Raw genomic sequence first — 23,824 nt, 5'->3', positions numbered from 1 at the left:
GTTATATAGAATGTTTGATATGGTGTGTGAAAGCCATTTACTGAGACATGGCTCCTGAAGACGCGAAGAAAGTTATAAGAGAAAATGCTGATGATATTCTGCGCTACTTCCTGTATGCAGTATAATCTGCCGATATACAGAGGATCTTTTCCATCTCACAGTTGCTATGCTCTTGGATAACAGAATCAAAACAAACCAATGACAAGCTTATACAATATGTATGTGCCGAAGAAGAGATGAGGCTCAGAGAAAATACGAGATGGTATGAAAATAAAGACAAAAACACCTGAATAGCAACTTCTCCCACTCGTGTCCTAAGGGAAGCAGCAATAAAACAAGGGACGAAACCGAGAAGCGTCAGCACCGCTGGCCGCTGGCAGTTTTTGTGCAAAGAAGACTCGGCTGGCGACAAAGCCGAGGCTGAGAGGGCGGATACAACTGCCCGTGATGGATCAGCAAAAATAAAGGAAAGGCATGCATGATCAGGTAAAAATCAATCCCAACTCCATGAGTCCAGTAACGATAGACGTTGCAATGCGGCAAATGAGCGTCGTCATAATCACAAATCGTATGCTTTTGACAACCTGGTCAACCAACGGCCAGCCACTGGTAAGCGTAAGAAGGGACCGTAAAGATGCGATATATTATGATGAAGAGTAGCAATTAGAGGCATGGAGGGAGGTTGCAAAGGAATGAGTGGTGCTGCGGAGAAAGTTCTAGTTGTCCCAACCCCACACCTGTCGCACGAAGTTCGCCATGTTGACTTTTTTGTTTTTCATGTCCAGCATCCAAGGATGATCCAGCATCCGCCATGGAGTAGCTCTTCGTGGAGGCTCTTTCTCGAGACTAGCAAAAAGTTAAGTCCTCCGCATGGTCAATGCTAATACAAATGGGGTCACATACCAGCATTCTATAAAGTACTTGAAGCTATCAGACCAGCGAATACCGTTATCCGGCTCATCTTTCAATTTAGGAATCGGTTGACGGACAATGTATGTAAGGAGGTCGATTAACCCAGCGCGAGGCTGCATTTCAGTCCCATCGGCTGGGAAGGGGAAGCGATGCTGGGCGACTTCAAGGAGCGTTACGCCTAGAGACCAGACGTCCGATGTAATCGTATAAGATTGACCAGTGATCCGTTCGGGGGCCATGTAGTAGGAAGTGCCAATGAATGTATTGGCATCGCCCTTGGTGCCGAACTCTCCACTAACGCCAAAATCGCATAGCTTGACCTGTCCGTTGCGGCACAAAAGAATATTCGACGGTTTGATATCTGCATTCTGGTTAGTGCGTGAGTTGAATTGATCATTGTGAGCAAAATGAACACACCTCGATGAATAATCTTTCTGCTATGCAGATATGTTAAACCGTTCAATACCCCTTCTGCGACCTTACCCAGCACTTTCTCTCCTGTTCGACCTCCTAGCTTCTTCACTTCTTTGTAGATACTGTCTAGACTGCCACCCTCGCAGAACTCCATCGCGATCGAAATTGTGCCGGTAGACTTGTCCATGAATGCACCGTAATACCGACAGATATGTTCTGAGGCACAGTCCTTGTTGAAGTTGAGCTCCCGAACAATTTGCTTCTTCACATCTGGGTTGGGGTCGGTTGTGATAATCTACAACAGCCGCATGATTAGTAACGAGGAGAGATAAAATATGAAGATTGGAACCCCTTCCGAAAGAGCAAAAGAAAGTGAAATAAACCCACCTTCAACGCGAAGACGGTCTTTCCCTCCTTGAGCTTGCAACGAGTGACCGCACCTCCCGCTCCCTCACCCAGACTGCCCAACTCCACGATCTTCTTCTGTTCACTGGCCGCGAGCCAGCCTTCATCATCCAAATCGTCAACTTCCAGTGGCCTGCCCTTTTCTAAACTCAACTTGTCGAGATCTGGAATCAATCCGTTTACGCTGTTGTCTCGCTCCATCTGCACACCTCCTTCCCGATCGGAGTAAACTGAACTAATAGCAGAAGACGGATCCGGAGTGCTACCCTGTGGTTGACGAAGACCCATGGCGAATGATAACGCTGAGTAGTTTGACGATGAAGCAGATGCCGGGCCACTAGCCTTTCCATCCAAATAGTTGAAGCTACCTGACCGCGAGTGTCCGTTCGGTTCGTTCAATCCACTGGTGGCTAGAGGCGGGGGAGCTGGGCGACCATTGACTTGTTGGATATTCTTACTGCTACCCATCGGGGTCGCAAGTCGCAGTTGCGGGGGCGCCGGGCGGGTGGACGGGCGCTGGAGTTGTGGCACTTCGGGGGCTAAAGCGGGTGGGTGGACGGGCGCTGGAGCAGGTATCCCGTTACCGGTGACGGGACGAGCGTTGGGTGATGGGGGAATCCCCAAGGTGAGCTTTGGAGGTCGGGGGCCATTGCTGTTGTTGCGATTACCCGGCACGGGCGGTTTGAGGAGGGGAACCGCGGGTGTTGTTGACATGGCGAGATTGTCTTGCCTCTCCCCAGGCAAGAACAACTCGTTGGGGTCAGCCAAGGTAGCCAGATCGGCGGTATTTGATTTAGACACCTTGAAAAAAGAATGAAGGGTTCAAGAGAGAAGAAGAGAGAAAGTAACAGGAAGATTGGTAGAATGAGAAGTGGACGTTCGGAAGAACGACGATGGCCGTGGGGCTGAACACGCGGCAAAGGCGACTGAGATAAGAGGGGTTGGTTTCTTTGATCGAGCGACAGAAGAGCGCGCGCGCGAGAAAGCGGAGGGGGAAATGTAAGCTTAAGTTCTTAAGTTCTTAAGTATTGAGAATTGAAAAGAGGAAAATAAAGCAAACAAGCGAATGTTTGATAAGAGGCGAGACAATAAAGGTCTCGAATTCAAGACGAAGAGAAGGTCGTTATGTAAGAAATGTTGTAGTAGTAGTAGTAGTTAGTTAGTGGGAGTACCGAAGTAGGAGGACAGGGAGGAAAAAAGGGAAGAAAGGAAGAATAGAAAAAAGAAAAGACGAAGGGATGGAGGATTGATCAAAGATGATGACGGTCGGAAAGAGTTTCAATTAATATGATTATGAGGAGAAGAGCGAGTGTGAGAGAGAAAAAAGCCGGATTGGATTGGATTCAAATGGGGCCCGTTTTTGTCAAGTTGTCAGTCCGTCAGTCAATCACAAAGTGGCTAAAAAAGGCACGCCGGCGGTTGGACTCAAAGATTGTAACTCTTGACCTTTTGGACCTTCATTCAGCTAATAATATTCCACTGTTCATCCCTCTCTGGGATTAGTGCCAATCATAAGGCTCCGCCAGTGGACACTCGGACAGATGATGTTGACTTGACTCGGTGGAACCAGTCGGTTTCAAAAGGCGCCTAAAGACCGTTCTTTATTTGATACTTGGGTCTTGGTGCTTGTTCTGCGGCCTTGCGTTCCCTCAGATGCTATTATTATATGCTATCAACCTCGTTAGTTCAGGGACCGACTCCATTTTGAGCACAGAGGAAATTCTTAGGTCCCAGAGTTCTGTCAGTAGGTTTGTTGTATCTGAGATCCGTCTGTCGGTTCCCCTTCGTAGCGTGATCCGGTTCCTGACCCCTCAGGCATTTCTAGGCATCCATCAAATTGGCCACCCCCCAAAAAAAAAAAAAAAAAAAAGAGGGAGAGAAACACAGATTTTTTTTTTCTACATACCACGGAACCACGTTGAATATCTGATCCGAATTATTCAAAAAAAGAAATTCAATAAATTTAAAAAGAAATCAATTAAAACTCCTACGATCATAAATATCCTAAATTAACCACCAAAATAGATACTATTCTTAATATCCCTACTCAGTTAGTTTGCAGGAAGGAACCTGTAGGTTTCTATTTCCGGTCGGTAACTAACTAAATTAAGACCGATCCAGTGTCTTTTTTGGTTATTTTAGTTTCACTTTCAAACAACTGCGATGGTCAATGTTTTACATCACACCCCACTTTTCTGATGAAATGCTTGTTAACTTGAAATCGTAACCGAGCTTGACTAGCAATTATCATCATTATTATTAGCTCTCGGAACAAGAGACACATTATCCGGTCTACAGGAACCATCCATCATAGCTTCTCTCATGTATATGGTACTAATAGTAGTATACAAGACAAATAAGCATGACTAACGACAGTCTTACTACTCCGGAGTATGACCAGTACTTTTGAATCAAAGACACCTTACAGGAGAAATTGAACGCGTCAGCCCAACATAGACGCATAGGCCTCTGTGAGTCCGAGTCTGTGAGCCAAGAGCACGTGCTTCATGTCGGCAGATGATCGATTTAATGCATACTACTGCACATATATCATCGATATCAAAGCTTCAGCCCTGTGACGGCGAGCCTGTTCAAGACCAGCTCAACTCCAAACTATCCACTCAAACTGACATCATATACATAGTAGCTACTATTAGCTCATGCCCGAGCTCCCGTACGCCACAATGATCGAGAGAGACGGGAAAAGCACGGGAGCACTGGACAACATGGCAATGGGATTGATTCGTCGTGCATCTCGAGTCCGGCCCACCACTATGCTTAAAATAGCCCTTCCCCATAAGTGCACCGCCATACACGATGGAGAAGCGTCTTAATAATAGTAGAAGTGACGTTGAATTGGAAATACTCCGTAGTTCGTAGTATCCGTGCAGGCTCCGTGGAAAAAAAAAAAAAAAAAAAACCATGGCTTGGTGACGATTTAGAGGAACTTATCGTAATCGTATTCTGGCCATGATATCGGTCATAGCACCACCATTATCGTGGCATCTAATATGCTGCATCGTTCAGACGATTCACAGACCAACTAGATGATTTTGCGTGGAATTTGCTGCAGTTATCGTCGCTTATCTACTGTTATATTCTTTTTACTTATCGTCAATTATCGTCATATATACGGAGTACATAGTTAGATAGAAGACATCATAATTACAACAGGCACACATAAGAAATGTGTAGAAAGAGGGAAAAAAAACCCTCTTGGTAGACGCGCGGCGATGGACGATCCCTCAGTAAAAAAACCCCACTGGATCTATCGGTTTCCTGCGATGATGGGAAACAATGAGCGGGAAACGGCGACTCGGGCACCGACATAGCACCGTTGTCTGTTCGTGCGTTTCTCTGTGCGCATCGTCTCAAGCATTAGATATGGAATTTTCACCTTATATAGCACATAGCATTCATTTAGATCTGCTCGTCATGCTCCACGAATCTTTCGGTTTAAAGGACGAGACTATTGTGTATTGTAGTATGCGTGAAGACCCTCAATTCGAAACCTGGGGTAACGCCTTGGGAAGTCATGGTTGTTCGAACTGTCTATGCCAGTCCACCGGGGTAAACTGCGCACCTCGAGAGTGCGGACTGCCGTGAATCATTGGGCTTTTCCCCTGTTGATCGGTGGAGCCCTGAACCCAGTTAACCGCCTTATGTTGTGCGAACGGCTGAGAGCACCAATATGTTTTCTCCAAACGCATCCATAGAATCTAATGCTGCATAGTCTTTGAGGACTGGGCTCGACTTGGTCTAAGGTCGCAACGGGATCATGCCAGATAATATCCAGATCCCGTTGAGAGATTAACAATCAGTCAATTACCTAGTCCTACCTATCCCCGATTCTAATTTCGAGCAGGCCCCCCTGAAGTGTGGACACTCTCTGCGGAAAGATGAGCACCCCTTTCTTTATCAATTATCCGGTAGACAACAGTCCTAAAAAAAGAAGCCCACGAACACTCTGGGTGATTTGTCCCCACAGAATATTCCGGAGAAGGTTCAGGGAGCGATAGGTTCTTCAATAGTTTGATAACTCTACCAGACTCTATTCCTCATCGACAATCATGTCTCAGCGTCTTCGGGCCTGGGAGACGTTACATAGGTCATGTCTAGGTTTTGATGGCGCAATCACCCCGATTCCATGTACCGAGGGCAAGCCGAATGGTTTCTCGCGCGAGCAGAGGGGATCCTGTCTAACCACGACTAATCGATTCGGCATTTTACCAGAAAGTTTCTATTACTAGTACTATTGCTATGACTGACACTACAACGCGAATATCGACTAGTCAGGCCAGACCCGACCAGGGTGTAAACGAATGCTAGTAACTGTACAGAGTACTTCGTACAACGCTATCCTTACCCTCCTTGGCAGTCTTAGCGTTAATAAGCAATTAATGACACCGACCAGGGTCTAGTCGAGCCCTAGTCTTGTCGAGTCAAGCACAATCAGCCAAGCTTCCTTCATGTAATTAACAGGGCTGATTAGATACATCGGCTGCGTTTCTAGACCGCCGACAGAGACAGGGATTAGATGAAGAGCTTTTACTCGGAGAAACACGATTGTGTGGCGAGAACAATAAATGGATGTCTGAACCCTATTCGGGGATTTTACAATTGCGTTATTCATGAGATTGACGATTACCAACGGAACCGGCCGTCAGCACTTTGTAGGCGCAGTCACACGTCCTACTATCATGTCGGACGCGAGGAAGGAAACCGTGATGCAGAGCACCATTGGGTCGAAGGATACTAAAAAATTGATTTAAACCCCATTTCCGAGTCTTGTGACTTTTATGAAAAATCGATACAAGATCCCTCCGTACTCTATGGTTACAGAAGGAAGAGAAAATTCTGTTCTACTCAAAAATTGATCATTTCTGTAGCAACTTGCCTCGCATTGAGAAAAATAATCGAGATAAAAATGGTAGCAGAGAGACAGGGGTTGGTGGGGCTGAAAACCCACTGGGGACTTAGGTATTCAAGTCATTGGCCCATGGGTGGAGCCCAAGAGCCACAGCGGGCTGTTGGCGACTTGAATAAGTGGAGTATGGCGTCAGGAACGGAAGTATCTCCAGGACCCTGATTGGCTTGACCCAGAAACTTGAAACATCTATCGGGAGTTGTTCAACGTCCTTGTGGCTTGGCCGATGAAAATACTTTCCCCTGAAATTGCCCCAGGATACATGGATGTATCACTCAATGATTGTTTTGGGCGCAGAGCTAATTTCCGGACGGGGAATTTTTTTGTTTCATACTACTAGTAGTGGATGTTACAATGACAATTGTGTAATGGCAACAAGATTTACTACTACCACTAGTAGTATTTCCATGCTTCTACTACTAGTAGGGGTGTTAGTACTACGACAATATTGTCTGGGATAAAAATACTCGGGTCTTACTGTACAGTCAAGAAAATAGTTTATGATGATCTTTTGCCATTCGTGATTATAACTGAATCAAGAAAGTGACCGACAGATCATCAGCGCGCTCAACTTCCTGAACTGAACCCAAGCAGCGCAAGCATTGACTGGAACCAGCTGTGGCAGCGAAGCTAATCACGAAACTAGTAAATTAGTTCACTAGTAGTCGTTCTTCTCGACGGCCACATCCGCCAACCATGATGCTTCAAACCGCCATCCCACGAGCCCCATGAGAATGGCGGCCCCATCCAGATGATGAAGCGCCCGCCTATTGGATTTAGTCGAGGTTGTTTTGTTTCTCCTGGAGAAACACACCGCATTACAGTTCACCAATTGATAGATTCAGAGTCTAGCAAAGCCAGTATCTGCAGCCCTCTCCACTCGCCTGCAGTCCCCTCTCCCCTTTTCGTCCCTGGGACGATCTCCAGGTTAATCTCCCGGTTCATACAAAGCCTCCAGGTTCCCCCGTCGTTTCTCTCGTTTGTTTCAATCCGTTCCTTCTCTCAAGTCCAAACTTCCTGCTTGAAGCATATCAACTTTTTTTGACTTCGGTCAGCCATTCTTTTACCAACCAAACCAACTACCCACACTCTCTTTTTTAGCCTACCGCTAAATAAAACACCAATAAATCAACCTTGACGGTTATATTATCTCGTGTTTAGAAAACCTACAGTCAAAATGCGTTTCTCTGCCACCACCATTGCTCTCTTCGCCGGCCTTGCTGCCGCCCTCCCCAACGGTGAGGTCCACACCGTCTACCAGACCGAGGATGTGACCATCACCTCTTGCGCTCCCACCGTCACCGACTGCCCCGGCCGTCAGACCTCCACCCCTGAGGGTGTTGAGCCAGTCACCACCCCTGCTGCTGTCACCACTGAGACTCCCGTTGCTCAGACCTCCTCTGCTGAGGTTCCTCCCGTTGCCGAATCTTCCTCTGAGGTTCCTCCCGCTGAGACCCCTGCTGTCCCTACCAGCAGCTCTCCTGTTATCCCCCCTCAGGTTCCCAGCGGCAGCGTCCCCCCTGCTCCCTCCAGCAGCAGCCCCGTCATCCCTCAGCCTCCTCAGCAGTCTAGCCAGGGCAGCACCACCGTCATCGCTGTGACCACCTGCATCCCCACCGTCACCTACTCTACCATTGTTGGCACCCCCACCGGTGTCTCCCCTGGCAAGAGCTCTTCCGTCCCTGTTGTCGGTACCCCTGCCCCCAGCGGCGGTGCTACGTAAGTTTCTCCCCAACCTCCAAACATGAGGAAAGACCAAAAACACTAACAACAATCCCAGCCCCTCTTCCTCCGGCCCCGGCTCTCTCTTCACCGGTGCCGCCAACACCGTCGGCCAGTCCTTCGGCCTTGCCGGTGCTGCCGCCGCCGCCGCTTTCTTCCTGGCTTAAATTCCCTTCTTGTCAATAGTGTAGCCCCGATTCACTCGTGAGTCCGGCTCCGCTTGCAGGGCGGGGGGAAATCTAGTAATGGACGTGCTGTGTGGATGATACCAGAGTTGGACGGGGTTTGTCTTTAGTTTGTGTGTGGTTCTTGGGGAGAGTTAATACCATTTGACTTCTTATGCTTCATATTTTACACATACTCTTTATACCTCTTTTTTTTCTTTGTTACTCTTCTTGGTTTGGCTTCTGGATCGCTTCGAAGATGTGAAGCGATTCGGTCGCTGTTTACGATTTAATGTAAGCCATGACGCTTTCACAACCTTTTCATCACTCCAAGTTCAATACCCTCTCCCCCACTGACCTAGTAGACAAATCTAGTAATTCCCAACTGCAACCACTACAGTATACAATACATATAACATACCCAATTTACAAAATACTACTCAATCCCCTCCATACTACACATCATAACTAACCTCTTATCCCACACCTCAAAACGAAAATGATTCATACCCCCCCCAATCCTGACCCATAATAAAACAAAAAAGACCAACACTTCCCCAGATTCAGCCCCCCAATCAGCCTCTCCCACCCGCCACGTCTGATTGGCAGTGATTGCACATGAAAAGGGACCCGCTCGTGTCGCAGATCGGAATCTACCAGGAATGCGGGAGATAGCGATTTCAGATCCGGATCCCGGGGGCTGACGGGTTTCGGATTGATTATTATAGTAACTGGATTGGGATATCATAGATTATGGTTTTGGGGTTTGGAATTGGTAAGGTGTTTGGGGATGGTGATGGAGGGGATGTTGGAAATTGGGTGCGGTGTGATGGTCGGTGGTAGGGTTCAACACGGGATGGAATTAATTAGTATTACCCATTTAGGGAATTGTATTTGGGGAGCCTAGAAGTGCCATGGGATGGGAGGCGTATGTATCTATTGTGGGAGAGGTACTTGGGTTTGGTATTTTGGAATAAGTGTACTTTGATGAATCACGATATATCAATTTTAATATCATAATGGAACAATGAGAGTTTAGAAGGGAAAAAAAAAAAAAAAAAAAGGAAAGAAAGAAAGAAAGAAAGTAAAGAAAATGTATAATTAGACATCATTGTCGCATCCCCATGTCCATACATATATGCATGGAGCAATGGGCAATATCCATCAAACGCTCCAATGCAAGATCAGTGCGCGATGGAAGGGCCAAGTGAGGAAGTAGAATCGACGCGTACTCCGGTTCCCACTTGAAGGTCACTAGTGACAATACCGGACTAGGATTAATGATCTATACATAATATACCTACAGAGTACTAGTTCTTAGTAGTTAGTACTACTACTTATTGTACAGAACTTATGCCGTGTAACCACCAGCCTTATGGGCCAAGGTGGGCGAAAAAAAGAACCAAAAAAAAAAAAAAAAAAAAAAAACGGAAAATACGGGCCGGTCGGATAAAGAAATTGAGCCTGGTTGGATATACTTATAACGGAGTTCTTCAATACATTATATACTGCCAGCAAAATGCTTTCTAGAAGGTAAAGGAAGGAGGAGATCAAGAATGATCTTCGTGGTCTCGCTAAGGGTTTCCTGTTACAAGTACATACTCCGTACACTGCCCGATTTAGAGAATTTTAGTGCCCCGATTAGTAGTGGATGATATGGGGAATTGCGCCATCTTGTCGGTACGTATAAAAGTGCAGATGTGCAGACCGGATAATAATACTCATTATCATCATCATAATCATAGTACTCCATAGACACGAAGTAAATTAATAAAGAGGGGATGGGAGAGGGACAGAAGAACTAGTAGAATTATTTTTAAAATCTGCGGTAATCCATTAGCGAACCATGGATGATGAGGCATAGCGCGGCGATGACAAAGAGCGGCCGTGGCAGTGTTGATGTTTTGTCGTTTTCCCCAAGGCTTTGCTCTTCCCTCTCCTGCTGACCGACTCAAAGAAGCTAATTTCCACCCAATCTTCTCCAGCTTATGGGATGTTCCCACTTGGAGGCGGTTTTCTTTGCTCGGCACGGCGAAAAGGGACGTGGTGGCGATAATTGAACCCTACCAGATCCAATTCCCCCGATTTTCCAGGGACTGGCTTCGATCCATTTATTATTTTTTTTTCTTTCTTTCTTTCTTTCTTTTTGAATCATTCTTACTGGCCAGTGCCTTTTTGTTTACTTACTGGAGTAGTATACCGAATTATCGCCTGCGCTTGCGTCGACCGCTCCAACAGTTCATGAAACTCGACCCCAAATCCCTATCCGTCGTACTAATCAGATTGGGTATTTTGTAGAATCCTGCAGGGCATAATCAAAGTGCATGGGACGCCTTCTGCGGTGTCAACTTCACTTTTCCCACTCTGACATGTTTGATCGACTTACTGGAATAGAAGCTCCGAGATGGACAGTCGGCATCTACCTTCTAAGTAGGGTCCCTTAGTCTTAGGGGCCGCCCATCACCGGATCCCGAGGAGAGGGCTGAATCCACTTATGGATCCTTGATGCATGGGGCGGCGCAGAAATGTTGGTTTTGTTGTGCTGTTCTCTCTGTTGGACGAAGCACGCAAAGGACTCGAAGCTGCATCGAGCACCGCCTCAACGCATTGTCCGACGTTTCGACCATGTGTGATCATATAAGTTGAATAGGGAAACCTATCTCGCAGGGGTTTGCTTGATTGAACTTAAATGCTTTCTAGACATCTTCTGTTACCAAAGACGCATTTTGTGTGGCGATCCACTTGGCCCTTCCGTTAATCATCGTATTCATCACTTTTTTTGGAATCTTGCCTCCACGACTTCGTACTCGGCCGTGCCACTTATCCTAGGCAGGGGCTTTGGAATGATCTAGTATAATAATATAGTTACGAAAGCGGCCGGCCCTTTACTCCTCAATCATTTCGCTTCTTTCGCCTGTTACCGTTCCCCAGATCGACATTGGCTTGTATTCACCGTCGCCGTCCAGATGAACCCAATAGACCTGTCGTCCTTGGAAGGCCCGCCTATCATTCATCGGCCCCATTCCACAAATCCTTACTCGGGTGTCCCCAGTATACAGTTAGATTATTCAGCGTTACCACTGGAAGCATTCGATGGCTTGCCAAGCCATCCTCCACGGCCAGCATCCGCTGACCCGGTGCCGTCGTCCCGACAGAAGTCGCCTAGTATAGCATCTGGCGTGAACTGGCATCGTCGTGAACGAAGCAACATGCAGCACCCAGCAAACTTAACCCCCGGGAATGACATTCGCCATGGTGCCTCTGAACGAAGAGTCGATTACTCCGCTGCGCGCCGCCCTATCTCTCATCCGGGGCACTCCTCTCCTCTGGGCTTATTCAACCCGCATCCTAGAGTAGAAAGGCCTTTTCGCACGCAAAGCGCCTCGCCATCCCACCAACTTATCTGGCTCGATGAACAAAATATCTGGGTGCGAGCAGATATCACTGTCTCAACGAATTTCTCCGGCCAAGTGCCAACACTGACTCACTCTCGCTCGATGGACACATACCTTACGAATAATGGCGGGCGGGACGCAGACATCCCCGCCTCTCCTCCACCCCCATATGAACAGCATGTATTCGATCAGCCGATAACGTCGCCGCGGGTGATTCGGGAGGAGCCTTCGTCACGAATGACCGCGCATGATTCAATGTGGACGGCCGTTGCGGGGCGGAGGGCACATCGGACCCCTTTTGGCAATTGAGAAGCATTGCATACACTCCAACAAGTGTTTTATAACTCTAAGCCACCGGTGTCGGCTCACCGCATTGCGGCCTATATCAATAAGCGTCAGTCAGTTGCAATTCCCTGACCCTGCAAACAAATATCTGGCAGCCGGGAAGACAGGTTTTGCGTCTGTATCAGGGATATTGATCACGCATTCCCGCTTGTCAGTGTTTCCACCTGGCTTGACTCAAAAAGGAGCCTTGCTAGCGACAAATGTTTTCGTCACTACCTCTCTCAACAACGTGAAGACAGCTCATGCCATACTCAAGAGGTAGAGTGAGTCTTCTCTGCAAACGGCGACCGCCCGCCCTCGAAATGTGACGGAGATGGTCTGCCAAGAGAAAGTTTACGGAACATTGTATATACGATACATGGACTATAATCGACCGCACTTCCCCATCCATTCTTGTTCGGGGGTTTCACTTTATTCACTGACCTGACGAACAAGTGAGTCGATGGTGGACTAGATGGCACGCGACTACCACGTGGCGATCATGACGTTCTGGCCCGCCAGTTCTCTGTCCAACAGGTAGAAGCTTGGGAACCGAAGAGGCGGATCTGCACCATGACCAACGGACGAGACAAGGAAAAAGGCGGCGAGTCGCCTAGAAAATTGCCTGCAACGTCAGAAGGCGCCAGAGAAGTGGAACCTCATGTTAAAGCGAGACGAGTAACAGTAGAGGCAACACCGGAAAACCGAGGGAGTGGGCCGCATTGGCTGGCACGGCTGATCGGGGAAGAAGGCGGCGGTACTTTGTGTTAAAAAAAAAAAAAAAAAATCCCGTACTGAGTACGGAGTATAGGGAAGATAGTTTGCTATGGAAACAATAAAGCGTCATGCATAAGATTTGGTGTTATAATTGGTTTTCTGGCGTACGGATTGGCGGAGTGGATCTGATCCTAGTTGTCGGCGGCTCGGGGGGAAATACTAGTAGTCATTCTTCCCTCTCTGGTTTATTTTTGTTGGATCAGGTAGCCACGGGGATGGTCATTTTTCATTTTTTAGTGCCTGCCAGATAGAAGATCGTACAGAATTGACTGGACTGAACTGAAGAGGAGGACCGTTACTGGCGATGCAGTAGTGAGACGTTTCTTTTCGACAGGCGAAAGATCGATGGGATTCGACGACAAGCTGCACGCTAGGCGGAGTTCGTCACCTTCAATCACCAGCCTCCATGATTTTTTTTCCCAAGTGGAGGAGGGAAGAGAAATCCCCAAATAAATAAGTCTACACTAAGGAAAAAGATAATATTACCTATATAGTTTGAATTGATCACTCAAGCGATCGCCAGCCTCGCTTTTCGCACCTTTTCCTTCTTCTTCTTCTCTTCAACTTCTCGACTATTGTCAAGGTGAACCCACGATCTTCCTCTCCCACGCTGACTATCCGACGAGAGCAACAACAACAACTACTACTACTACTACTACTACAACTACAACTATATTATTATGACTGCGCCATTGTCATCATGACCGAACTCTTTGTCTAGACTTGGATTGATTTCTTTGTATAAAAAAAAAAAAACATCTGTTTGTGATCCAGCGAGTATTGATTTTTCTCTTTTGAATCTTTTTTGCGACCGAAATCGATTTATTTGATCGTTGTCGTTTGATATACTTTTTCTTGATTTTTTTTATTTTTATTTTTATTTTCTCTTTTCTGTTTCTTCCCGCTCCGGAAGTAAGGAAAAAAGAGAGAATTGATATCAAACTCTGAACTTCCACCGCCTTCGTTGCAATTCGATCCGCGACGACCAATCAGAACGATGGTTCTTCCGCAACTTTTCTCTCGTCACAAATCCAAGAGATCCAAATCCAAGCAAATTCAGCATCCGGATCTCTCAACTTTGACTCCAAATCCGACGCCGGTCCCTTCTTCTTCCTCTTCTTCTTCTCCTCCTCCTCCGCCACCTCCTAGATTTCCTCCGTCGTCGCCTTCAACCTCTTCTTCTCCCCGTCACTCGTATAGTACCCGGAAAAATCCTCCACCCCCTCCACCTCCACCGTACGAACCCACTGCTGCGGCGACTGCTCCTCCTCATCAGCCGAATCTTCCACGCAAATCCTCGACTCGTCCGGCCCACAGTCGGTCGTCGTCCATTCCTTCTCACTCCAAATCCTGTCATCGTCCGACACATTCCTCTGCTACCTCTAAGGGCAGTTTCTCTCCTTCCGCTTCTCGTCCTACTTTCTCCCGTGCTTCGACCGTTCATCGGTTCAAGAAGCCCGACCCCGATCTTCATCCGTTAAATCTTCCTCCCGACGAGCTACGTCGTCTATCAGCCATGGCTGCTGCTGCTGACCGGAGCTCGATGGACGTTGACAGCAACGATCCTCGCCTGTCGTCGTCCGCTAATGGTGTGAATGGAACGCATGCCGAAAAGAGCCCTACCCCTCCTCCTCATAGATCAAATGGAACGACCGCTGAGGCGGATTCTTTCAAGTTGGCGGGAAATAAATTCTTCAAGGATCGCAATTATGCTCGGGCTATTGAAGAGTTCAGCAAAGGTGGGTGCTCTGCTGCGACAGACTCATAATTACTTCTGCTGACAAACTTTTAGCCGTTGAGATTAACCCTAATTCTTCCGTGTACCTGTCCAACCGGGCGGCGGCGCACATGGCCGCCCATCAGTATATTAATGCTCTCGAGGACTGTGAGCGAGCTCTCGAGCTTGATCCGTCCAACGCTAAGATTCAGTACCGCTTGGCCCGTATCCTCACTAGTCTGGGCCGCCCGTCAGAGGCCCTTAATGTCCTCTCTCGCACGGATCCTCCCGCCTCGGCGACCGACCGTGCACCCGCTGAGAAGATGATTCGTTTCGTGACCCAAGCGGAAGAGACCCTGGCTCAGGAACGGGGAGTGTCGATGGCTCTGTTCTGCCTGGACCAGGCGAGAGCGCTTCTGGGCAATGGCGTTAAGGAGCCCCGCAAGTGGACCCTGATGACCGCGGAAGCACAGCTGAAGATGGCAAACGAGAATTCGTTTGCAAAGGCACAGGATATTGCGATGAACATGCTTCGACAGAACAACCAAGATCCTGACGCTCTTATGATCCGTGCCCGTGCATTCTACGGCCTGGGGGAGACGGAACAGGCGCTGAAGACCCTTAAAATCTGTATCAGCTTGGATCCTGATATGAAGTCGGCTATCAAACTACTTCGTACCGTTCAGAAGTTGATGCGCACGAAGGAAGAGGGCAACAATGCCTTCAAGGCCAAGGATTACCGCAAGGCTATCGACCTCTGGTCGCAGGCTTTGGAGGTAGACCCGACGAACAAGGACATGAACGCGAAGATCTTACAGAATCGTGCTCAGGCACACATCAACCTGAAGGAATACGATAACGCAGTCAACGACTGCTCTGAGGCCCTGCGCTTGGATCCGTCGTATGTCAAGGCACAGAAGATACGTGCCAAGGCCCACGGCGGTGCTGGCAACTGGGAAGAAGCAGTGCGCGATTACAAGGCCGTGGCAGAGTCCAACCCCACCGAGAAGGGTATTCAGGAAGAGATCCGCAAGGCTGAATTTGAGCTCAAGAAGGCCCAGCGGAAGGACTACTACAAGATCTTGGGTGTGTCTAAGGATGCTTCCGAGCATGAGATCAAGAAGGCCTACCGCAAGCTGGCCATCCAGTACCACCCGGACAAGAACCGTGATGATCCCCAAGGTGATGAGAAGTTCAAGGAGATCGGAGAGGCTTATGAGACCCTGATCGATTCTCAGTATGTGCCCCTCTTGTCTTTGGTCATTTCCAATACAGGCTATCTAACAAAGGTTTTAGGAAACGTGCGTCTTATGATAACGGTGATGACCTGATTGACCCATCCGACATGTTCGGTGGCCATGGTGGCTTCGGCGGCTTCGGCGGCATGGGAGGCATGGGTGGTATGGGTGGAATGGGCGGCATGGGCGGTATGGGTGGCATGGGCGGCACCCATATCAACATCGACCCCAACATCCTCTTTAACATGATGAACGGCGGCGGTGGCGGTGGATTCGCCCAAGCCGGCGGAAACCCCTTCGGCGGCGGCCAATCTCGCGGCGGATTCCCTGGTGGATTCCCCTTCTAATCCACGACAGCCCCACAGGACTGCACATGTCCAACATGACAGGGATAACAGAACATATAAATTTTGAAAAGGAAAACAGAAGGACAAACCCGAAAAAGGAATCTTTAATGAATGACTGACAAGTCTTGTCTGTGGTTGCATTTATCAGGGGAAAGACATCGTTCTCCCGCCTTTTCTCTTACCTTGCGTCGCTCAACCCATCTTACGCCGTTTCATCTATACGCGGTCTTCGATATCCCCCTCGGTGCATTGCATGATTTCAGACTGTTAAGCACGATGCGATAGACTTGATTCTTTGCCTTGCTTGTTTATTTACCATTTATCTTCTTTTTCAGTTTTACACCATTTTTTTTTATTCATTCCCAACCTAGCATAGATGGGACGCTTGTTTTATTTGTGACTTTTCTCTTCCTCCATTTCCCCCTATATTTTCGTTTCTCCTTCTGCTTTTCCAAAGATCACCCCCTGCTCTCCGTAAGCAGGGATGTGTTGAATATGGATGAAGACGAACAGTGAACATCTTAGTGGCTACATTCTGGCGTTATATACTCTTGGGTCTTATGCTTGCTACCTATTGATACTATTTACTCATTTGCGTGTGCTCTGCGATGCTGCTATGTTTATGTTGGGATTTATTTGCGAAATACCAGTGGCTTGGCCATTATCGGGTAGCTGATGAGATCAATGGATATGTTGATGATTTATTATATATGGTTCGCTTCGTAGGATTTGTATCTTTCTTGATAACTATGGGTATGATTGGATGCTTATGGTCTTACTGTTCCAGGGACAGAGCCGGTGATTACATTCAGAAGACTGATGCAAGAGAAGATTCAATGAAAGGTTTATTTCCAGAATAACCCTATTCATATCAGAGAAGATGAACTCCAAAAGCTGCTAACAACAACCAAGTGTCCTCCACGAACCCGAGATATCAAATCATCCAAGTTCTGCACTGAAAGATTCAAGAAACAACAGCACCGTCAATCCAATTGCGCACCTCATTTCGTGTCTCCCAGAGACATCGGATTAAGTTTCAACCATCCACCTTTGAAGTTCGAAAAATCCCAGAAACATCTGGAATACCAGATCATCCCAAGTTCGCATCGAAAGGGCTTGAAATAAAAGTGTCGTTCTCCTGACTGCTTGCACCATCTCCCACCCAAGAAAACATCAGGTTGAATGCTCACTGTACCAGATAAATATTGTAGCTCGTGTCGCATAGATGTCAGCCCATTTGATTTTGACTCGCGCTCTGCCTCCGGCATTCATACGTCGGTTTGCAGAAGATCAAGTCCAGGGTGCAGACCACATACGTCTTCTACCTTAATGGGCATCTCCTCCTTGTACATCAATCCTGGCTCCTCTTCGCTCTTCAAGACCTCAGGTGCAACAGATAATTCTTCCTGGCCATTCGATTCCTTGTTAAGCCCCAGGAGTTGATCTAGATGTATCCTTGCCTCTGTGCTCTGTATGATCTCGGTTACCTCAGTCTTGAGCTTTATCTGGTCATCAGAGAACTTGCGGATTTGAGGTTCGACGATAGCCGTGCGGTAGTCGCGCGACACATGGTTCACGGTCGATTCTACCACCTGCCCTAGTTTTTCGCGTGTCATGTTCAGCAGGTCATTTATCTTCTGTACTGCTCGCTCGACACTGTGTCCAAGCACATAGGAACAATTGTCTGCCGCCTGGCGAGTCATTATGGTTTTCATGCGGACCAGGCAATACTGGCCTATTTGAGATGTGTTAGAGAATTAGATGAAATGTATCGCCTGCTTGGAGAGGGTACGAATCCAAGGCGCCTGGTTCTCCTTCCTCTTTTACTCCCCGCATAAAGAATAAAAATTGAGAACTTACCAGATTGTTCCGCACACTCTTCATACGCCTGGTGTAGCTCTGTTTCAATCGTCTTGGCAAATATTCTGTTCAATTCTTTTTGCTCGGACTTTATTGATGCTTCCACCCGCTTGAGCTCATGCCCTAGGGTTTTACAATAGGTACTTAGCATCACTTCCGGCATCCCAGTATTCTTGTCGGAGGGAGCGCTTCTATCCGCGAGGGCAATTGCTCTGGTGTGAAACTCCTGCAGGCTGCCTTCCAAGCTGACAGCAAACTCATTGAGCTGTAGAGGGACTTTCACACAAAATGTTCTTGTCCAACCGCCGACGATCTTGTCTAACAAAGGATTGGCTCTGCTGTAATGTGAGTATGGTCTAGAATTACAAAGACACGGTGTCGCTTTGCATACAGTTCTTGGTTCCAGTCTCGCTCCTTGAATACTCCTCGACGACGACAAATGGCTCGGTACGTATTGAACGCAAGACCTCCTTCGGCCCAGGGTGCATTCCATTGAGATATTATGCGAGGAAATTCCACACAGCCATGTTTTATTGCTCGGTCTACGTTATTCGCATCTGTCAGACGGGAGCAAAGTGCTGATGGGGCAACATACCAAGTCGATTGACGATGTTCACGTCAAATGTTTCGACAAGTGCATCAGAGCGCTCGCGAACATGTTTTCCATAGCCTAATGGACTAAGTAAAAATTTCCAGGATGTCTGAATAAGAAGCATACCTTTCTTAAGTTATCCACGGCTAAGTTGAATCCTGTTTCCAATTCTCGTATTTTCTCATCTGACATGATATGTGCCGGACTAGTCGCTAGCGACCATAGTGATATCGACTGGAACAGCCTCTTCAGTTGGGCTAAAAATCGTAGTGCCGATACTTCCCTTGCCTTTTCGGTCAAACTTATGCAATGGCGCTGTAACTGGGGTATTTCAGTATCCTCCAGCTTTGTATACCCAGTCACATGGACCTCCTTCCGAAGTCTACCGCAAAGCTTTTGGTATGCCTTTGTGGACACGCAGAACACAGGAAGTTCGTTCGCCAGGTTTTCATAGTCTCTAACTGGCAAAGTTGTGCCAGAAACTGCTGTCTCATCTTCATCCTCTCGAAACTCTTGATCTAGCTCGCGGATGCCGCATGCAAAGTCCTTTTTGATCTCATCCTTGGAATAGATATTCCTGGCATTGATGCACTCTCGGATAATTTCTGTTTTCATGTTTTCAGATTCTTGTTCAAGTCGCTTGGCTTTTGCTTTTTTGCTTTTGATATATTGGTTGAGTTGACGTCTCTGATGCTCAAGTTGTTTCCTCTCGGCTTTAAGAGCCTGAAGTTGCCTCGTCCGGTCTTCAGTTTCAGAGCAACTCGACTTTTGCACTTCAGAGGTGGAGTTATCAACAGGAGCTGTTGCCATATTATTCTCGATAGAGCCGGTCGTCTCGCTCACTTCAACCTCACTGGAAATCTTTTCTTTGTTGGGTTTATTATCAGACTGGCTCAAATGGGACTCTTCAGTGGACAGACTAGCCTCGAGCTCCTCGATCTCGTCGGCAATAGAGCCAATATCGTCCATAATACGGTCTTTGCTCTTGTCAAGCTCATTCACCTCAATTCGTAACTGAGCACATAGTTTATCTTGATGTTCACGCTTCTGCACTGACGGCAGCGCCAGTCTTAGAGAGTCCTGTACTTCACTTACAGAGATATCATCTGTCTTGGTGCATACAAAGGTGATGTTATTGAAAGCACAGTCCATATGCATCTGCATCTTGAAGTTCTGTCCTAGAAGGTCGTGAGCGACTTTATCATCCACGGCTCGATTAATAGGCGAGACAACCCAATGAGCTGAGCAACGTTTCATATAGTCTTCTGCGACGGCCACACGCGCAGCATTAGAGTCAAAGATACCGGGCAAGTCGACAAGGACAGCGCCGGTAGACAGTGCCTTTGCTTTGACATAAATTCGAACCACACGAATAAGCGGCCAAAGTCCTATATCGCTGCCCCTCTGTGAAGCATTCTTCGAGCCGCGCCTTTTGCCTTTACTATCGATGTAAGACTTTAGTCTCCGAGAGAAGACTCGGGGTTTGTTCTCTTCAAATATCAAGGTACTCCCAAGCAGATTTAAAACGTTGGGATCCTCCAAGAGCTTTTCAACCGATGTGTTCGTGATGTCTTCCACTTCCAGTGAAGGGTACACAGCTTTAATCTTGTCAAGTGCAACCCCAGCATTAGAATCCTTTGAAACGTTCTCTCTTTTGACATCCACCAAGCTGTCACAGAGCTCTTTGAAGAGTATGCGTAGTTCGTGTTCCCACTCGCTGCGTTGGATGAATTCAATGCGTGCTTTGTACCCGAACTCTCCATCGTTGTATGACAGCTCTGTTGCCACTGCAGTGGAGGCACGCATGCAGTTTGTTGCGAGTATATTTTCTTCATCAGCGATGGCATTGATGAGAGATGACTTGCCGACACCAGTGCTGCCAACAACCCCGATAATCACTTTTTCCGTCTGCGAAAACGAAAGTGCCAATTCAATGTCGTTTTTCCAGTTAGTGTCGCCCAACAAGATATCAGATTTACCGAAGACGTGCTGTAGATTTTCTAACGCCAGCACTCCTGCGTCGACAGAAGATTCCAGGACAGGTATCATGGGGTCTTCATTTTCTCTTGGGTCATGGCTCGGAAAAATACTTCTTTCGGCCGTTTCATCATCCTCATCCTGAGAGCATGCGGCACCATCATCATCATCATCGCCGTCTTTACTACCTCTAACGTCAGTGGCCTGGCACGATTCGGCTAAGACCTGTATACCGAGGTGACCGGCTTGGGCTCTGAACATGGATACTTGCAACTATTAGCGCTGAAGATTTGCCAAGCACATGTGGTACTCACTGGGTACGGACGAAGCTTTCTCAGCCTCAAGTTTGGTCATGCTTGCAAAACATTTTTCATAGAGAATTTTTAAATTGCCTTCATAGTCGGCCTCCGCTTCGGCCGTCGTAGATGATGAGGCAAGCAGCTCAACTCGCTCGATGTACTCTTGGCGAAGTCTCGGTGTTACAAACGCCCATAACTCCTTGAAGTTAGGGTATTGGTGTGCTAGCACAGATAGTGTTAGAATATCTCCCTAGCTATAACAAACTATGACAGAAGACTTACAATGTTCATGGCCCTCCCATATACATGAGTGCCGAGTCTGCTGCTCAGCTATGTAATGAAGCTGGGCTAGGTTGATGGTTTGATCGTCCATGTTTCAACTTAAGGTGGCGTAAAGGCACTAGAAGAAGGGAAATGAGAGAGAGAAGTGACAAAGAAGATATAGTAGATGGTGTCAAAAGTGAGTGATGAGAGACAGTATAGACGGTAGGAGACTGAAAATGGCAAGCGCAGAAATGAGTCTTAAGCAACAATATACCGCCAAGGAGGAGTGTTATGAGGAAACACTGTCGCTATATCTGTTACCAACACTAGCTTGTGTTTTCGGGAACACAACAAGCTTGACCTTGGTTTCATCGCGAGTGAATCTCTGCATGAAACTAGAGAGATGAAGAAGTGTCTCAGGTCTCGCACCGAGGACATGGGACAAGGCCAGTGGTAGCTTGTTGAAGGCAAGTGCATTGCAGAACAAACGAGTCTATAATCCTTGAGAAGCCTTGATCTTGGGCCTAGTTGTAAATTCCTGCATGTAAATAGCATCGGTGTTAGTTGTAGCAAAAGAAAGGAAGGACAAGTCACGCGATAGCAGTAGTACTAAGTGTGGCACATGCAAGCCCAATGCCGGAGACAATGTTAAGCACACCTGAAAATTTCACCTTGCTACACACATAGTTTGAAAACAATAGATACTGCAATTTTGTATTACGCAATATACCGAGTAAGAAGATCCGATAATGTCTACTCCCATCCATTCTGCAATCTCTGCCGATACTCAGCAATCATCTCCGCGGTGATATTGCTTCCTCCACAAACAACCACAACCACCCGACTGTCCGGAGTAAGATCTGGAACAGCTTCCCTCAACCTCGACCCTTCCGCTATCTCAACACTGATCCCGCATGCCAGCTCTACCTGCAACCGAAGCTCATCAGCCACGTGAATGATTCCCTTCGCAGCCTCAGCGTCGGACCCAACAACACTGACAACGTCAACACCGGCCGGTGGTGACTGAGCATTCTTCAAAGTCTGAGGAGCCACACAAAGCGCACCCAAAGAAGTCGCCAGGGACGTGATCGCCGGAAGAGATTGCAGACTTCCACTCCGCAGCGAGAGCGCGAGAGAATCCGCTCCATTCGTCTCAGCAGCCAACACACGGACATTCTTCAATGTTGTACCAGTTACCAAGTCTGGCGTCGGATGAGATCGTATGTAATCACCGAGTCCTTCCACAATCCCGTTAAGGAGGCCCCCGCCACCAACGCTACATACAATCGCATCAGCCGGGAAAGCGTAGCCCGCAGGAATGTCTCTGGGCGGTAATTGAGTAGCAAGTTCCGAAACCATTGTCCCCACCCCTTTCCAGATATCTGGATGATCGAATGGGGGCAGGTAGATGTTCCGTTTCTTGGCCGCATCAGCGTCCTTCTCGTCTCTGTTCTTTTCGATGAAGTTTTGCCGTAGATAAGTGTCGGCTTCAAACCAGCTGGATCCCTGTTGGATCACATCTGTAGCTCCGGCAGCGCGTAGCTTGCTAATCATGAGAGGCTTGGTGCTATGTGGTACGACGACTGTACAAGGGCAGCCCAAGTCTCGGGCTGCGATGACGGCGGCTAGCCCTGCATTTCCTCCGGAAGAACTGTAGAAATGAAGCTCCTTGTTTTTATTTGCAGGATCTAAAAGAGCCCTGCGAATCAGATTTCCGATACCTCTGCAATGGATATTTTAGTTACGTTCGTGCTTCTTGATAGTTCTTGTGTAGGTTTTGACAGATCTACCTCGACTTGAAGGACCCTGAGGGTTGGAGCAGTTCCAGCTTCAGGAAAACCCGGCTACATAGAATTTAGCAATAGTATATGGAACGGTACTAGACAAAGAAAGTAAATATACTTACCATCCTGCTGCCTTTGAAAGTGTCGCAGACTCTATCAACGGAGTCTCGATCCATGGCTTCCGCTGCGTGGGGTGACTATTGGCCATGGTCTTTTTCTATTGGAAATGACAAGGACAGACGTGAGGAATAAATTATAGACAAAGGAAATATATATATAAAGAGAAGGGGCAATTGTCGACAGGAACTGAGGAGATGTTATAGTAGACAACCTTGTCCTGTTGAAAAGGTTACTGTGGGTACTAATTCCACGCCCTTTCAATGGCATTGAATTAAACTTAAAAGACAATTGGTCGAAGAATGATCGCCCTTCTCCACTATTTATTTATCCATGAGCCGATAAGAGATAACTCATATAACGCTTACTTTTGCATACCGTCTAGATCGGGGTGTACGATTCTTAACGTTTGATGAACACGCCAGCGATCGAGCGTGGGTCGTTTCTAAAGAAAAAAAAAAAAAAAAAAAAGTACAATGCTCGAACACGCACGAAATTATTGAAGTATACGGAATTTGTTTTCAATCGACTGATAGGTTACGTATTCTACGTATCTGTGATGTCTTGAAGCTCTTAGCGACATATATAT

General features: G+C 47.4%; 7 protein-coding genes across 7 annotated transcripts; 4 read left to right on the top strand and 3 right to left on the bottom strand.

Moving 5' to 3' along the window:
* Positions 1–716: 716 nt before the first annotated feature.
* On the bottom strand, positions 717–2,445 carry BDV27DRAFT_142180 (dual-specificity mitogen-activated protein kinase kinase; the record flags this gene model as incomplete). The annotated part of the gene is made up of 4 exons (XM_032069918.1): positions 717–846; positions 904–1,273; positions 1,330–1,621; positions 1,714–2,445. The coding sequence occupies 4 exons, from the start codon at positions 2,443–2,445 to the stop codon at positions 717–719; spliced, it is 1,524 nt and encodes a 507-aa protein (XP_031931307.1).
* Positions 2,446–7,611: 5,166 nt separating this feature from the next.
* Positions 7,612–8,761, top strand: BDV27DRAFT_122713 (GPI anchored serine-rich protein). Its single transcript, XM_032065694.1, has 2 exons — positions 7,612–8,377; positions 8,439–8,761. The coding sequence occupies exons 1-2, from the start codon at positions 7,836–7,838 to the stop codon at positions 8,545–8,547; spliced, it is 651 nt and encodes a 216-aa protein (XP_031931306.1). The 5' UTR covers positions 7,612–7,835; the 3' UTR covers positions 8,548–8,761.
* A 1,631-nt stretch (positions 8,762–10,392) lies between these two features.
* BDV27DRAFT_51600 (uncharacterized protein) lies at positions 10,393–10,923 on the top strand. The gene has a single exon (XM_032076826.1). It carries the CDS (start codon positions 10,444–10,446, stop codon positions 10,840–10,842), a length of 399 nt encoding a protein of 132 aa, XP_031931305.1. The 5' UTR covers positions 10,393–10,443; the 3' UTR covers positions 10,843–10,923.
* A 423-nt stretch (positions 10,924–11,346) lies between these two features.
* Positions 11,347–12,542, top strand: BDV27DRAFT_51602 (uncharacterized protein). Its single transcript, XM_032076827.1, has one exon. It carries the CDS (start codon positions 11,511–11,513, stop codon positions 12,246–12,248), a length of 738 nt encoding a protein of 245 aa, XP_031931304.1. The 5' UTR covers positions 11,347–11,510; the 3' UTR covers positions 12,249–12,542.
* A 2,014-nt stretch (positions 12,543–14,556) lies between these two features.
* Positions 14,557–16,342, top strand: BDV27DRAFT_142179 (DnaJ and TPR domain protein; the record flags this gene model as incomplete). Its single annotated transcript, XM_032069917.1, has 3 exons — positions 14,557–14,779; positions 14,833–15,994; positions 16,054–16,342. 3 exons carry the CDS (start codon positions 14,557–14,559, stop codon positions 16,340–16,342), a joined length of 1,674 nt encoding a protein of 557 aa, XP_031931303.1.
* A 1,268-nt stretch (positions 16,343–17,610) lies between these two features.
* On the bottom strand, positions 17,611–21,443 carry BDV27DRAFT_168356 (uncharacterized protein; the record flags this gene model as incomplete). Its single annotated transcript, XM_032074744.1, has 8 exons — positions 17,611–18,077; positions 18,203–18,537; positions 18,594–18,744; positions 18,798–18,849; positions 18,921–19,594; positions 19,649–20,950; positions 21,086–21,292; positions 21,353–21,443. 8 exons carry the CDS (start codon positions 21,441–21,443, stop codon positions 17,611–17,613), a joined length of 3,279 nt encoding a protein of 1,092 aa, XP_031931302.1.
* Positions 21,444–22,087: 644 nt separating this feature from the next.
* On the bottom strand, positions 22,088–23,326 carry BDV27DRAFT_154232 (putative L-serine dehydratase; the record flags this gene model as incomplete). The annotated part of the gene is made up of 3 exons (XM_032071925.1): positions 22,088–23,057; positions 23,125–23,178; positions 23,241–23,326. 3 exons carry the CDS (start codon positions 23,324–23,326, stop codon positions 22,088–22,090), a joined length of 1,110 nt encoding a protein of 369 aa, XP_031931301.1.
* Positions 23,327–23,824: the final 498 nt, after the last annotated feature.

This window comes from Aspergillus caelatus (genome assembly GCF_009193585.1).
Source record: "Aspergillus caelatus strain CBS 763.97 unplaced genomic scaffold BDV27scaffold_25, whole genome shotgun sequence".
Lineage (NCBI taxonomy): Eukaryota > Fungi > Ascomycota > Eurotiomycetes > Eurotiales > Aspergillaceae > Aspergillus > Aspergillus caelatus.
Note: the sequence above shows the minus strand (reverse complement) of the source record. Positions and strands in the feature narration are given on the sequence as shown.